This window comes from Microcaecilia unicolor, chromosome 10 (assembly GCF_901765095.1).
Source record: "Microcaecilia unicolor chromosome 10, aMicUni1.1, whole genome shotgun sequence".
Lineage (NCBI taxonomy): Eukaryota > Metazoa > Chordata > Amphibia > Gymnophiona > Siphonopidae > Microcaecilia > Microcaecilia unicolor.
In genome coordinates, this window is record NC_044040.1 from 196,944,523 (window position 1) to 196,961,879 (window position 17,357).

At 45.5% G+C, this 17,357-nt stretch overlaps 1 protein-coding gene across 1 annotated transcript in view; it reads right to left on the reverse strand.

Annotated features, from left to right (window-relative positions):
• SLC2A2 (solute carrier family 2 member 2) overlaps positions 1-16,030 on the reverse strand; it is a 75,545-nt gene extending 59,515 nt beyond the window's left edge. The window contains exons 1-3 of the mRNA XM_030216915.1: positions 15,912-16,030; positions 10,566-10,661; positions 6,009-6,199 (exon numbers count right to left, since the gene is read on the reverse strand). Of these exons, the coding sequence (XP_030072775.1) occupies positions 6,009-6,199; positions 10,566-10,661; positions 15,912-15,941 (317 nt within the window). The 5' untranslated portion in view covers positions 15,942-16,030. The remainder of the gene's footprint in view (positions 1-6,008; positions 6,200-10,565; positions 10,662-15,911) is intronic.
• Between the last annotated feature and the right edge of the window lie 1,327 nt (positions 16,031-17,357).

A 17,357-nucleotide genomic window follows, 5' to 3' on the forward strand; every position in this document is an offset into this window, starting at 1 on the left:
ATCCATCGACGGGGTGTGGGGGCTGGAGGTCCGGTGGACCTCCAGTCCACTCCAACTCCTCCCCCCCAGCATTGTCCTTTGACTACCTGGTGGTCCTTGGTGACAACCCCCCTACCTTTCGTTGGAGGAGGGACGCAGCATTACTGCCTCCCTCCTCTTCCAGTCGACGCCGCTTCAAAATGGCGGCGCCCAGCCCCGCCCATTGCATCCTGGGATGCGCTGGGCGGGGCTACAGACCATGTAAGGAAGTGATTCCCTTACATGGTCTGTAGCCCGCCCAACACATCCCAGGATGCAATGGGTGGGGCTGGGTGCCGCCATTTTGAAGTGGCGTCGACTGGAAGAGGAGGGAGGCAGGCATGCTGTGTCCCTCCTCCAATGAAAGGTAGGGAGGCCGGGAGGGGGGGTTGTCACCACGGACCACCAGGTAGTCAAAGGACAATGCTGGGGGGGAAGAGTTGGAGTGGGCTGGAGGTCCACTGGACCTCCAGCCCCCACCCCCCCATCGATGGATGGGAGGGTGGGAGAACCTTTGGCCGGAGGCGGCCACTCAAGGATTTCTGGGGGTTTGAGGGGCTGGTGACCCACTGGATCTCCTGCCCCCCCAGTCTCTGGGTGGGAGGGTGGGAGAGCCTTTGGCCGGAGGTGGCCACTTCACCATTTCTGGGGGTTTGGGGGGGCTGGAGACCCACTGGATCTCCAGCCCTCCCTGAACATGGAGGGGGTGGGATCGTCGGGGGGGACCGGAGGTCCACAGGACCTCCGGCCCCCCCCATCACTGGGTGGGAGGGTGGGAGAGGGTTTGGCCGGTGGCGGCCACAACGTTTTCTGGGGATTTGGGGGGGGGGGGGCTGGAGACACACCGGAGCTCCAGCCCTCGTTGTTCGGGCCTCGGCAAGCTGTTTGACAGATTTGGGCTTTTAACAGCCCAGACCTGTCAAACAAGTGCCGGAGGATTGTGCTGAGCGCATGCTCGGGTGCAATTCTCCCGCACTTCAACATGATAATCAAAGATAATAGCGCTGCTTAGATTTGCATGCATTATCTTTGATCATCGATGCAGAAAAGCCCTGCGCTGTCCCGGCGCTATTTTTAGGGCGCTGTTTGGGACAGCGCGGGGCTTTGGATCATGAGGTCCTAGATCTATATCCTTACGTCCTTAAGATCCTCAGCTAGTCAGGATTTTAGGATATTTGTAATGAATATACACAGGTAACAAATGCAAAAGTGGAAAACACCGCTTTAAGTTTTGTAAGACAGCAATACTACTACTACTATTACTATTTAACATTTCTAAAGCGTTACTAGGGTTATGCAGCGCTGTACAATTTAACATAAAGGACAGTCCCTGCTCAAAGAGCTTACAATCTAAAGACAGTCAGTCCGATAGGGGTAGTCAAATTGGGGCAGTCTGGATAAAGTAAGCGGATCTGATCAAACAGATTTGCAGAATGATAACAAATAAATGGGGGGGGGGGGGGGGGGAGAAAGATCTCAGACAGGTGATGATCAGCCAGATTACTGGAATTCCTCTTGAAAAATCTCTGGTCTTGACCCAACCTCCTCCTGCTCATTTTTCATCCGCTAGCAGCGCTGGCAAGCAGACACCACTACTTGCCATTTTGAGCAGTGCTTTTTGATAGGGCACCCTTTCCCTGAAGAAGCCCCATTGGCGAAACGGGTCCGTTGGGGATGCCCGAGTACGACGCTGCTTCAAGCTAAGTAGTTTTTGTGTTCTTTTGCATTTCATGTCTTTGAATGCTTTGACGAACACAGTGGATTTAGCACATTTATTATAAAATATCGCATAAAAAATGTTGTTTACACCACAGGAGGAGATTGGGTCAAGACCAGTGATTTTTCAAGAGGAATTCCAGTAATCTGGCTGATCATCACCTGTCTGAGGTCTTTCTCCCCCCCCCCCCCCCCCATTTATTTTTTTATCATTCTGCAAATCTGTTTGATCAGATCCGCTTACTTTATTGCTGTCTAATGAATATACACACAATATTTTGAATGCACCAGCTCCAATGTGTGGAAATACATATATGTTGCATGCCAAAATGTGAGCAATGAGCCCTTAACTAGCAATAATTGGGTGCTAACAACTAATTATTGCAGTTAATTGTCATTATTTAGAATTGCGCATGCAACTGGCTGTGTGCTATTCTATAAGGCTCGGGTGCCCAACTCTCATAGTGTCTATCTGAAAAGGGGGGCGTGTCAGGGACATTCCAAAAAGTTGCACGTGGAATTATAGAATTTGGCCTAAGCACACCTGACTTGGGGACCAGCATTTACACCTGGTTTCAATCCAGTGCTCAAAAGTTAGGCACAGGATCTGCATCTAAGCGCTATCTAATATAATAAAACGCACCGTCAACGTTCTGAAGACAACGTTCTGAAGTCACTCAAACACTCCCTGGCTGTAGGGTTCGTGGATTCATGGTGTGAAGCCAGCCAGCCGTCTCTGCCCCGCCCTCACGTCAAACGTCATGACATCGAGGGCGGAAAATTATATTAGATTTACCTCCGTGGTGGCGGTTCCGGCAGCGCAGCGTCAGGGAAGGAGGCGGCGCTCCCGACATCTCTAGCCTTCCCTTCGCTGTGTTCCGCCTTCTTCTGACGTCAAGGATGACGTCAGAAGAAGGTGGAACACAGCGAAGGGAAGGCTAGACGTCGGGAGCGCCGCCTCCTTCCCTGACGCTGCGCTGCCGGAACCGCCACGGAGGTAAATTTAAAAAGAAAAAAAAAAGGGATGTTGGGGGGAGAGAAGAGGGTGGGCAGTAAAGTTGAACAATGGGAGCGGGAGGGCAGGGGAGAAACGACAGCATGGATGCGAAGGGGGGGGCATGGATGCGAAGGGGGGGGGGGAGAAGAGGGCGGGCCAGGCTGGGACATGGGAGAGAGAGGAGCATGGATGCGAGGGGGGTCATGGAAGGGAGAGAGGGGAATTGCTGGAAAAGGATGAATGGAGGGGGCAGGGGACAGAGGAGCATGGATGGGCATGGATTAGGAGGGCAGGGCTCAGGGAGAGAGGGGAATTGCTGGAAAGGGATGAATGGAGAGGGCAGGGGACATAGGAGCATGGATGGGCATGGATTGGGAGGGCAGGGCTCAGGGAGAGAGGGGAATTGCTGGAAAGGGATGAATGGAGGGGGCAGGGGACAGAGGAGCATGGATGGGCATGGATTGGGAGGGCAGAGCTCAGGGAGAGAGGGGAATTGCTGGATAGGGATGAATGGAGGGGACAGATGGGCATGGATGGATATGGATTGCAGGGCAGGGCTCAGGGAGAGAGGGGAATTGCTGGATAGGGATGAATGGAGGGGGCAGGTGACAGAGGAGCATGGATGGGCATGGATTGGGAGGGCAGGGCTCAGGGAGAGAGGGGAATTGCTGGAAAAGGATGAATGGAGGGGGCAGGGGACAGATGGGCATGGATTGGGAGGGCAGGGCTCACATTCTCTCTCTCATATACAATGTCTTTCTGACTCACACTCTCACACACTCTGTCTCACACTGTATCACATTCACTCTCTATGTGCCACACAGTCACTCACACACTCGCTTGGTCTCATACACTCACTCTCACAGAGAATCTGTGTCTCACACACACTCTCTCTCTCGCACACACACACACACTCTCTCTCACACTGTGTCTCACATACACACTTGCACACACTCTCATTCTAACACACACACTCTCTCACAAACACACTCACACCCAGACTCACTCTCTCTCTCACACACACACACTCACACTTTCACTCTGTCTCTCACACAGTCACTCTCACATACACTCTCCCAAACATACACACTCCGAGGAAAACCTTGCTAGCGCCCGTTTCATTTGTGTCAGAAATGGGCCTTTTTTACTAGTTTTATATAAGGCGCATGTTGTTTGTAGAATAGCGCTTGGCGTTGAATGTTATCAACGCCCAATATTTGGTACCATTTAAAGAATTTTCCCCCTAATGCATATTTATTAAGGGTCTCCTGAAAACCCAATACACTAGGGGGCCTCATGGACTGGCTTCAGCACCGCTGTCCTAGGCTCCTGATAGCAATCAAGTGCTGAATCCGAAGTGACGCTCAAATGTCCAGCTCCACCAGCCTGTCCACCAGCCTGTACTTTATTGACAGTTTTGTATTTGTTCACCAAAGTTTGCTATTATCATCTTCTAGTCAGGACTGTATCGTTGAGCCCTGTGTGACTGATCCACTGGCGCCTCCGTCCCACCGCTTTCCACCACCAATGAGAGGAGACCCATATAGGCTACGAGGAGTTTTTGTTCCCCTCCATATTTGTACCCTGTGCAGCTGCATTGCTTGCAGAGCCCTTGGTATAGCACTGTCTTTAGTAACTTTATATGGACTAGATAAGCTGAGGGGTCTCCTCAGTTTGTGTTTTCAATCACTGGCTCACTTAGAATTACATGGGGAAATTGTTTTGGCTGCCACCTGCTACATGCACTAATTCCTATCTCTGACATTTCTCCAAATAATATTTCCACATTAGGTGTGTAATGGAGGCAGCCTGGAAGCAAATCACCTTTCTTGGAACAAAGAGAACACGTTTCCTACATGGCAGTCAAAGGTCATGTGGCAAAGTTCCCCACATACATTTAAGTTAATGGTAAGTCGTAAAATCTATGTAAAATCATCGTTACATCATCTAGGATGATGCTGGTACAAGTGGAACTTGGAATATAGTAACACAGTAACATACTAGATGACAGCAGATAAAGACCTGCACGGTCCATCCAGTCTACCCAACAAGACAAATGGTGACGGAACCCACGAGGGAAGGGTCGATGCTGGATCTAGTGCTCATGAATGGAGGTAGTGTTTCCGATATCCGGTGGGTGCCCACCTACGTAATAGTGATCATCACACCGTATGGTGTGATATAAGGGCGAAGGCAGAGTGCGGACGCACAAAAGTCAAACTACTGGATTTCAGACATACTGATTTTGATAAAATGGGGGAATATATGAAGAAGGAGCTGTTGGCGTGGGAAGGCGTAGGAGAAGTGGAAAAACAGTGGTCAAAGCTAAAGGCTGCTATAAATATGGCGACTGATCTTTTTCTGAGGAAAGATCCTCTCTGAGCACACCACCCAAACTCTCATCCACGCTCTCATTACCTCTCGCCTTGACTACTGCAACCTACTCCTCACTGGCCTCCCACTTAACCATCTATCCCCCCTTCAATCCGTTCAGAACTCTGCTGCACGTCTTATATTCCGCCTGAACCGATATACTCATATCACCCCTCTCCTCAGGTCACTTCACTGGCTTCTGATCAGATACTGCAAACAGTTCAAGCTTCTCCTTCTTACCTACAAATGTACTCAGTCTGCAGCCCCTCACTACCTCTCTACCCTCATCTCCCCTTACGTTCCCGCCCGAAACCTCCGCTCACAAGACAAATCCCTCCTCTCAGTACCCTTCTCCACCACCGCCAATTCCAGGCTCCGCCCATTCTGCCTCGCCTCACCCTATGCTTGGAATAAACTTCCTGAGCCCATACGCCAAGCCCCCTCCCTACCCATCTTCAAATCCTTACTCAAAGCCCACCACTTCAATGTTGCTTTCGGCACCTAACCTTTTATCTTTCAGGAAATCTAGACTGCCCCAGTCTGATGACCCCTACTTGTCTGACTGTACATTTGTCCTTTAGATTGTAAGCTCTTGGAGCAGGGACTGTCTTTTTATGTTAAATTGTACAGCGCTGCGTAACCCTAGTAGCGCTTTAGAAATGTTAAATAGTAGTAGTAGTAGTAGTTCTGAGGAAAGTAAACAAAAACAAGAGAAGCAGGAAGCCTATATGGTTCTACAAACAAGTAGCTACCCCTTTCCACGTTATGCAGTTAATACAGGACGCAGCATGCATTAAGTAACGAGCCACTGAAGTAACTGCTACCCTTTGGTACAAGGACCTCAAAGTCTTGCATAGCGAGGTATTTCTATGATAACATCTTTGAAAGAAGCTCAGGTTCATACCTTCCCAATCTCTCTGCAATCCATCCAACAAAGAATGAAGAAACCATCCCTCCAAGGGAAAATATGGATACAGATAGGGACCAGTATAGGGTGACAGCTGAACTTTCATTATCTTCCTCTCCTTCTGTGATGTTCGTCCTTGCTTCGGGTTGAGGAATACCAAGCACGTGGTAGTAATGAGCTTCTATTACCTGGATCGAAAACAAAACATAAAAATGCGCTATATGGCATGTTTACCAATCTAAATTGTGCTGAGAAGGGTAAAGTCTGAAGGGATTTGTTGCATCATTCTGGAATACGGGTGTACACAGACAGTGGAGGAGTAGCCTAGTGGTAAGTGCAGTGGACTTTGAACCTGGGGAACTGAGTTCGATTCTCACTGCAGCTCCTTGTGACTCTGGGCAAGTCACTTAACCCTCCATTGCCCCTGGTACAAAATAAGTACCTGAATATATGTAAACTACTTTGAATGTAGTTGCAAAAAGCCTCAGAAAGGCAGTATATCAAGTCCCATTTCCCTTTCCCTATTTGAGATTCTACATGGAATGTTGCTACTATTTGGGATTCTACATGGAATGTTGCTACTATTGGAGATTCTGCATGGAACGTTAATGTTGCTATTCCACTAGCAACAGTCCATGTAGAAGCCTGCCCTTGCAGATCAGCAACGCGGTCGCGCAGGCTTCTGTTTCTGTGAGTCTGACGTCCTGCACGTATGTGAAGGACGTCAGACTCACAGAAACAGAAGCCTGCATGGCCGCATTGCTGATCTGCAAGGGCAGGCTTCTACATGGAATGTTGCTAGTGGACGAGTAGCCTAGTGGTTAGTGCAGTGGACTTTGATTCTGGGGAACTGCGTTCAATTCCCACTGCAGCTCCTTGTGACTCTGGGCAAGTCACTTAACCCTCCATTGCCCCTGGTACAAAATAAGTACCTGAATATATGTAAACTGCTTTGAATGTAGTTGCAAAAAGCCTCAGAAAGGCAGTATATCAAGTCCCATTTCCCTTTCCCTATTTGAGATTCTACATGGAATGTTGCTACTATTTGGGATTCTACATGGAATGTTGCTACTATTGGAGATTCTGCATGGAATGTTAATGTTGCTATTCCACTAGCAACAGTCCATGTAGAAGCCTGCCCTTGCAGATCAGCAACGCGGCCGCGCAGGCTTCTGTTTCTGTGAGTCTGACGTCCTGCACATACATGCAGGACGTCAGACTCACTGAAACAGAAGCCAGCGCAGCTGATCTGCAAGTGCAGGCTTCTACATGGAATGTTGCTAGTGGACGAGTAGCCTAGTGGTTAGTGCAGTGGACTTTGATTCTGGGGAACTGCGTTCAATTCCCACTGCAGCTCCTTGTGACTCTGGGCAAGTCACTTAACCCTCCATTGCCCCTGGTACAAAATAAGTACCTGAATATATGTAAACTGCTTTGAATGTAGTTGCAAAAAGCCTCAGAAAGGCAGTATATCAAGTCCCATTTCCCTATTTGAGATTCTACATGGAATGTTGCTACTATTTGGGATTCTACATGGAATGTTGCTACTATTGGAGATTCTGCATGGAACGTTAATGTTGCTATTCCGCTAGTAACATTCCATGTAGAAGCCTGCCCTTGCAGATCAGCAACGCGGCCGCGCAGGCTTCTGTTTCTGTGAGTCTGACGTCCTGCACGTATGTAAAGGACGTCAGACTCACAGAAACAGAAGCCTGCATGGCCGTATTGCTGATCTGCAAGGGCAGGCTTCTACATGGAATGTTGCTAGTGGACGAGTAGCCTAGTGGTTAGTGCAGTGGACTTTGATTCTGGGGAACTGCGTTCAATTCCCACTGCAGCTCCTTGTGACTCTGGGCAAGTCACTTAACCCTCCATTGCCCCTGGTACAAAATAAGTACCTGAATATATGTAAACTGCTTTGAATGTAGTTGCAAAAAGCCTCAGAAAGGCAGTATATCAAGTCCCATTTCCCTTTCCCTATTTGAGATTCTACATGGAATGTTGCTACTATTTGGGATTCTACATGGAATGTTGCTACTATTGGAGATTCTGCATGGAACGTTAATGTTGCTATTCCACTAGCAACAGTCCATGTAGAAGCCTGCCCTTGCAGATCAGCAACGCGGCCGCGCAGGCTTCTGTTTCTGTGAGTCTGACGTCCTGCACGTATGTAAAGGACGTCAGACTCACAGAAACAGAAGCCTGCATGGCCGCATTGCTGATCTGCAAGGGCAGGCTTCTACATGGAATGTTGCTAGTGGACGAGTAGCCTAGTGGTTAGTGCAGTGGACTTTGATTCTGGGGAACTGCGTTCAATTCCCACTGCAGCTCCTTGTGACTCTGGGCAAGTCACTTAACCCTCCATTGCCCCTGGTACAAAATAAGTACCTGAATATATGTAAACTGCTTTGAATGTAGTTGCAAAAAGCCTCAGAAAGGCAGTATATCAAGTCCCATTTCCCTTTCCCTATTTGAGATTCTACATGGAATGTTGCTACTATTTGGGATTCTACATGGAATGTTGCTACTATTGGAGATTCTGCATGGAACGTTAATGTTGCTATTCCACTAGCAACAGTCCATGTAGAAGCCTGCCCTTGCAGATCAGCAACGCGGCCGCGCAGGCTTCTGTTTCTGTGAGTCTGACGTCCTGCACGTATGTAAAGGACGTCAGACTCACAGAAACAGAAGCCTGCATGGCCGCATTGCTGATCTGCAAGGGCAGGCTTCTACATGGAATGTTGCTAGTGGACGAGTAGCCTAGTGGTTAGTGCAGTGGACTTTGATTCTGGGGAACTGCGTTCAATTCCCACTGCAGCTCCTTGTGACTCTGGGCAAGTCACTTAACCCTCCATTGCCCCTGGTACAAAATAAGTACCTGAATATATGCAAACCACTTTAAATGTAGTTGCAAAAAACCTCAGAAAGGTGGTATATTATTTCCCTTTTGGGGGGGGGGTTGCTTGGATTTTTAAAATCTTTTATTTTATTATTTGTTTCATTAATTGAAAATGAAATCTCCCAAAAATTAAATTAAAAAATTGTCAGGTTTGGATCCTGCAAAAAGAGGACAAAATAACTCCCCACAACCTCATGGCCCAAAAGGACTCAATTTCCAGTTACTCCTGCCTCAAGATACGCATTTTCCATTTCTACATTGGAAGGACAGGAGATATTGCAGATCAGTTCTGCCCTATGAAGTATTCTCATCTGTCAGTGGATAGGGTGGGAGTGGAGGACTACGGGGAGAAAGCCCAGGAGAGGTTTTCTGTTGTTTTTGCCACAGCAGCAGGACTTATTTTTCAAAAGAAAATAAAAATTGTATCTCTTTTTTGTTTTGGTTTAAAAGCCAGAGAAATGAAACAAGGTGTTTGAATTCATAAATAATTAAATTGAGTGCCAACAAAAACCACGTTATTACTCTGGAACCAGGGTCACATTAACCACTTATGGAGCTCTGAGCAAACTTTTGTGGATGCCCCCCCCTCCCCCAGTTTGGCCTTCCCCAGTCCAACAACACCTCCCCTCTCCCCCATTCAGCAGAGCAGCTTGTCTCCCTACTCAGGGAGAACAGTGGCATAAAGTCACGGAGCCACTCTCAGCCCATACCATTGATAACTCTCTCACTCCTTCTGATGTAACTTCCTATTTCTGAGGGTTGGGAACGGCAGAGCCATCAATGGCACGGACTGAGGCAACTCTATGCCTTTATGCCGCCTTTCTTTCCCAGGGAAACTGCAGGACTGAGGGAGGGGAAAGGAGGGAAGGAAGAAGCAGCTGTGAGTCCTGTGCTCAGGGCCACTTTTGCTCATGGGTCTCCTGTTAAGCTGGGCCCATGCAGCTGCCCCATATTGTATTTGAATGTAACTTGCTTTGAAGTACTAAGAAAGGTGTGTACTAAATAAAAAAAAAAAATAATAAGTGATGTGGAACAGGTGGATGTGAAGCGTCTGTTCACGCTTTCCAAAAATACTAGGACTAGGGGGCATGCGATGAAACTACAGTGTAGTAAATTTAAAACAAACCGGAGAAAATATTTCTTCACCCAACGCATAATTAAACTCTGGAATTCGTTGCCGGAGAACATGGTGAAGGTGGTTAGCTTGGCAGAGTTTAAAAAGGGGTTGGACGGTTTCCTAAAGGACAAGTCCATAAACCACTACTAAATGGACTTGAGAGTTCGATTCCCACTTCAGGCACAGGCAGCTCCTTGTGATTCTGGGCAAGTCACTTAACCCTCCATTGCCCCATGTAAGCCGCATTGAGCCTGCCATGAGTGGGAAAGCGCGGGGTACAAATGTAACAAAAAAAAAATCCACAATTCCAGGAATAACATGTATAGAATGTACATTTGGGAAGCTTGCCAGGTGCCCTTGGCCTGGATTGGCCGCTGTCGTGGACAGGATGCTGGGCTCGATGGACCCTTGGTCTTTTCCCAGTGTGGCATTACTTATGTACTTATGTGGACATTTAAAGCAGGACTGCGCTAGGGAGAACAGAGATAACATATGATGGCTTGTCTCTTCACAAACATATACAGCATTATCGACTTGCCTGTTGAGGCGCATTGATCACCCCAATTCCATACCCATACTGGAAAGAACCCAACACTGCCGTGAATACTGCGAAAACCAAACTGCCCGTCAGGTGCTAGGAGAGAACCAGGAAAGGAGAATGAATAAACAACTTTTGAGAATCACATAGATCAGAAGTCAATGTCAGAATTGAGTTTAATTTAATGTTATTTTTATATTAACAGGAAAAAATCAGAGAGTAATAAAACAAATACAAATGATATAACACACAAACTCGCCAAGACTCCCTTCCTCACTGCTATTTTGGAAAGATTTATCAGTACCATATACCACCATCAAAAGCTAGTTCATGATTTAAGTGGAAAAAAATGTTATTCTAGGTGAAAAATCTTCCAAAATTAGGATTCTATTTTATCAGAATTTACTTTACTGATAGACACACAATGCTAGAAAATCTATGGACTATACAAAACTTTCTGTAGCTTCGAAAAGAACACTGGAAAACAATAAGAGACTTTAAAATGTAAATTTAAGTTAATGCATGGGAAACATTTCAATAGATTTGTATGAACTGTTTATTTTTAATTATGTTTTGAATTGTAATTTAAGGGAAAATGGGACTTGATATACTTTGCAACTACATTCAAAGTGGTTTACATATATTCAGGTACTTATTTTGTACCAGGGGCAACGGAGGGTTAAGTGACTTGCCCAGAGTCACAAGGAGCTGCAGTGGGAATCAAACTCAGTTCCCCAGGATCAAAGTCCACTGCACTAACCACTAGGCTACTCCTCCACTCTGTTTTATTAAGCTGTGGTAAGCATTAATGTGTGCAAATCTGGTCTGGATTTGCGTGCGCAACTTAATTAGTTAAGCCAATCGGTACTTATAATTGCCACTTAACAATTATGGACACAGTTTAGCATTAATTAGAATTTACATGCACAACTGTCTAAGTGCATTCTATAACGTGATGCACGTAAATTCCATTGCGTATTTGAAAAGGGGACATGGCCAAGAGCATGAAATGGGTGGGTCATGGACATTTCTCAAATCTGTGCTCATTGTTATAGAATACACTCAGTCCGCACCTAATTTAAGCGTTAGGATTTACATGGCCCGCAACTAAATTTAGTTGTGCAGACGGGCGCTCGGTGTATGCCTAAATTTAGGCGTACTTTATAGAACATGCCTAGGTGTATTATTTTTTATCCTGGATTTTTCAGGCTCCATATATATAATCTAGCCCTAAGTTTCTATTAGATTGTAAGCTCTTTGAGCAGGGACTGTCTTTCTTCTGTGTTTGTACAGCGCTACGTACACTTTGTAGCGCTTTAGAAATGTTAAGTAGTAGTAGTAGTAGTGTTTAGCGCAGCAAAAAAGAGCTTACTGCGGGGCACGCTCAGGTGTCCTGCGGTAATTTTGTATGTGTGCACACTACCCACGTGCTACAAATAACATTTATTTTTTTAGAGCTGGGGCGGATCGGGAGCAGAAAGTGTGTTCTGTGCTAATCAATTAGCAAAGCTACATTGACACACGCTAACTGATTAGCGCATACTTAGCACATGAGCCCTTATCGTCTATAAAATAGGGGCTCCTTTTACTAAGGCACGCTAACAGACTTAGCATGCGCTAATGATTAGCCTTTAATGGTAGAAGTAACTAACTTCTTAGTCTTTCTCACCAGGGGTGTAGCAACATGGGGCCCCGTAGATTTGCCCCTGGACCCCCTGCTGACGACCCTCTCGACCCCGCTCCCGCCGCCAACAACCCGCCGTTGCCTACCTTTGCTGGTGGGGGACCCCAACCCCTGCCAGCCGAGCTGAGGTCCTCATCTTTCCAATCCCGCCCAAGGTTTCGTTCTAGTCTGACGTCCTTGCACGGGATTGGGAAGAAGAGGCCCTCGGCTTGGCTGGCGGAGGTTGGGGTCCCCCGCCAGCAAAGGTAGGCAACGGCGATGGCGGGTTGTTGGCGGCGGGAGGGGGGTCAAGAGGGTTGTTGGTGGCGGGGGGTTCGGCAATGGCGGGGAGGGGTCGGTGGTGCCGGGGGGGGGGGGCTAAAATGTGCCCCCTCACCTCGGGCTCTGGACTCCCCTCCCGCCGAAGTCTGGCTACGCCCCTGTTTCTCACACACCCACACACATACATACACACACGAGTGACACAGGCTGCACATACAGCAGCTGGACAGGTTTATCCACTCCTACCATCGGCTCGGGGCTGGATGTGAAACACTACAGAGCAGAACACTTGATCCATTGTGTGCACCACCTCCAAAGAGAAGTGCTGGTGTTTGTATCAAGTGCTTTCGATTAGTGGTCTACCTACATTAAGACTAATAAAGAAAAAGCATATTGGTTGCTAGATAACCTTCATCCATAATTGATCACTACATGAGGTGGAGGTTTACTATATTTCAGAAGGTGTTTTGGCCGATGATGAAGAGAAGATCATAAAGATCTGTTTTAGCTCCGTCAGATTATTTAATATCTTGGAGCTCTTTGAGTCCTTTTTCCTTCTTGCATTGTATTGAACGCCTTCTATGTGCTTATGATCAGTCAGTGCAGCACATATATTTTTGATATTTTTGTCATTTTTTAGTACGTAGATTTTTTGAGTTATTTGCTGAGTTGCTATTATTTCCACACCACATTGGATTTTTGATGATAAGTAGTATACTATGCCATACTTTGTATTGTTATTTGAATATTTTTACTGCTGTAATTGTCTATTGCTTATGTTTGATTTATTCTTACATACACCTCGTTGGGTGAATTCCTTCAAAAAGACGGTAAATAAATCCTAATAAATAAAAAAAATGTAAATTTCTGCAGTTGAATGCACTGCCCACAATTTCACGTCTGTGGCTCCTCCTCATTAACCCCGCATTCAGCCACATGATCACCTCAGTTTGTCAACTCCCTGACAGGGTTTTTCTTTCCTGGGCATTTCCAGGAGATACTCCATCCTACTTGTCCACATTGACTATCCCTTATTCACCAGCATGTGTTCTGAGATGGCTTAACGATGATCATCGTATGGTCCTGCCAGGTCCACTTTCAGTGCAGATGGAGTCCACCCAAAATACTGCCTTTTTCTTTGTAGTTCCACATTTGTGTAATTCTGTCGCTCCATAGTGAACTTTCTCTGAAAAAGTTTAAGTCTCTATTGAAGATTTGGCTCTCTGAACAGACAGACAACCATGTCCCAATGACTTTGGATGGCACACGTTCAGTGCCAATTTCCCTGAAAGCTGTACTTTGTTGTTTTAAATTATATGTGGATTTGTGCTTTTTCTGTTCTTTTACTTTTGTGTTCTTTTAGGGGCACTTTTACTAAGCCGCGTAAGCGTCTACATGTGCCCAATGTGCGCCAAAATGGAGTTACCGCCTGGCTACCATGTGGCTCTTATGGTAATTTCATTTTTGGCGCATGTCTGATATGCACAGCTGAAAAATCATTTTTATTTTCAGGCACGCATATTGAGTGCGCGCCAAGTGGCATTTGACGCGCATAGGTCATTACCTTGGCAAATGCATTTCAACTAGAACTCAACAAAGAAAAAAACACTCTCTCATTGTCTCATCCTAATACAAAGAGGACAACCCCACAATAATCAACACCCCAGATTATACCCTCCCTATCTCAGACAACCTGAAAATCTTCGGAGTTACAATGGACCGCAACCTAACACTAGAGAGCCAAGTGACATCCACAACAAAGAAAATGTTCCATTCAATGTGGAAACTCAAACGCGTGAAACAATTCTTTCCAAGGGAAACATTTCGCAACCTGATACAATCAATGGTACTAAGCCATCTAGACTACTGCAATGGAATCTATGCGGGATGCAAAGAACAAACATTAAAGAAACGTCAGACCGCTCAGAACACAGCAGCTAGACTTATCTTTGGAAAAACCCGATTTGATAGCGCAAAATCCCTCCGCGAAAAACTACACTGGCTCCCAATCAAAGAACGCATTGCTTTCAAAATGTGCACTCTGGTTCACAAAATTACCTATGGTGAAGCCCCCGGATATATGACAGACTTGATCGACCTACCAACTAGAAACGCATCCGAATCAACACGAGCCTACCTAAACCTGCACTACCCAAGCTGCAAAGGACTCAAATACAAATCAACTTACGCGTCCAGTTTTTCCTACATAAACACGCAATTGTGGAACACACTACCAAAAACCTTGAAAACTATGTAGGACCACCTAAACTTCCGGAGAACACTAAAAACTCATCTGTTTAAAAAGGCATATCCTACCAACCCAACATAAATGCCTGACCTCTGCAACACACCAAAACTAAAACATGTAACGGACATAACACAACTCTCCCGTTGCACGATTCCCTTATGTGGTTGGACCATCTGAACTTAATCTTATCTCAGCATCACTATGTATTTGTTCCCACCGGAGTCTGCAAATGCATCTCCGGTACTATGTAAGCCACATTGAGCCTGCAAATAGGTGGGACAATGTGGGATACAAATGTAACAAATAAAATAAATAAAAATAAAATAAATTACCACGAGGTTACCGTGTGAGACTTTACTGCTAGGTCAATGGCTGGCGGTAAGGTCTCAGACCCAAAATGGACGCGCGACAATTTTCATTTTGCCGCACGTCCATTTTTGGCAAACAATTTTAAAAGGCATTTTTTTTGCAGGTGCGTTGAAAAATGATTCTGCACACACCCAAAACACGCGTCTACACTACCGCAGGCCATTTTTCAGCGCACCTTAGTAAAAGGAACCCTATGTTTGACTAGAACCCACACAAAAATAAAATAAAAATAATTTAATTCGTTTTCTGTGATATTCACTGCTTAGCTCAACATGCAGCCCACACCAGCAACCAGAAAGAAAGGTCCACATTTAACCCAAATTCGATCATTTATTCTCTGGCAAAATCCAGGAAAGACAGTGTCCAAAAATTGTAAATGAAGAATTGAAAAAGGTTAGCAGAAATCCCCAAACTGTGGAAATGAATTCCCTGCTCTTTAGTAACATCCTTGAAACACAAAAAGGGTTAACAGAAACCCGCGAAGCTTTGCAAAGTTAACGCTGGTCTTACGTTGGAATAATCCTGTACTGTAAGTATAAACGAGTTTTTCCCCGAAAAGGGAAAGATAAAATCCAGAAAAAATGTTCCTCTAAACAGTGTAACTCGCCTTGAAATAGGCGTGAGTCAAAAATCCACATGAATCAAAATAAATATGAAGCCACGAATTAGAAAATGTTGTTTTACTAAATTAACAGAGTAACATAATAAGATTTTTTTTTTTTTTTTGCCTAACGGCATAAATCAATAGAACTCAAATAACAGGAAAAATGGAAGAAATCAGTACCTTGTCTTCATGCATTTTACTCCTGTCCATTCCCTTGTTTGCCACCAGTACTGTTGCAAATCCAGATTGAGCGGATTTATAGGAGGAGGAGGAATGAGGTATTAAAGGGGGGGGGGGGGGGGGACCCAACCAACACCTATTAGTCCATCGGCTGAATGATACTTATTCTCTGACTCCACAACACTTTTTTTTTACTGCATCTTTGAAGTAGGAGACGAGGGAGTTTATAGGTCGCACAGGGTCATAAAATTAATTACTTTTATCAACGGTGAAATTTCAAAGGTGCGACTTTCACCTCCCGGTTGATCTCAAATCTGCTCTAGACGATGCAGCACATCCCGGGACGTGATTCTTCATTTTGTTCATTTTCCCGTCTTGACAGATGTAATTTGCATTAAAATATTGTGGCTCAATGAGATGAAGTAAAAAAAAAAACCCCATACCCAGAGCACACACAGCCCGAAAAGCTACTTCCAAAGTCTCTTGATTAATAAATAGACAAATTCAAAACATTTGCTAAAAAAAAAAAAAAAGAGGAAAAGTAAACAGAGTGTTGAGGAAAAGGCAGAGCAGTTTGAGCGACTGTAAGACAAGCCTGAAGTCAAGCTCTATTTGTGCCTCTGCACCATTCTTTTCCTCTGATACATTAATCTTTGTACTCACGGAAAGGCATATAGTAAAAGTTTAACCTGAAAGGTAGGCTTGCAAGCAGTTATTTCTAGGCTGGGATGGCTGTACAATTGAACATGAAGAGACAGTCCCTGCTCGACAGAGCTTACAATCTAATTAGGGCAGACAAACAGGACAAATAAGGGATAAGCACAAAGAGTAACAAGATTCCGGAATCCCAAAGAGTAGCAAGATTCCAGAATCCCAGAGACTACTACTACTACTTATCATTTCTAAAGCGCTACTAGACGTACGCAGCACTGTATTCTTGAACATGAAGAGACAGTCCCTGCTCGACAGAGCTTACAATCTAATTAGGGCAGACAAACAGGACAAATAAGGGATAAGCACAAAGAGTAACAAGATTCCAGAATCCCAAAGAGTAGCAAGATTCCAGAATCCCAGAGACTACTACTACTACTTATCATTTCTATAGCGCTACTAGACATACGCAGCGCTGTACACTTGAACATGAAGAGACAGTCCCTGCGCGACAGAGCTTACAATCTAATTAGGGCAGACAAACAGGACAAATAAGGGATAAGCACAAAAAGTAACAAGATTCCGGAATCCCAAAGAGTAGCAAGATTCCAGAATCCCAGAGACTACTACTACTACTTATCATTTCTATAGCGCTACTAGACGTACGCAGCACTGTATTCTTGAACATGAAGAGACAGTCCCTGCTCGACAGAGCTTACAATCTAATTAGGACAAACACAACAAATAAGAGATAAGGGAATATTAAAGTGAGGATGATAAAATAAGGGTACTTAA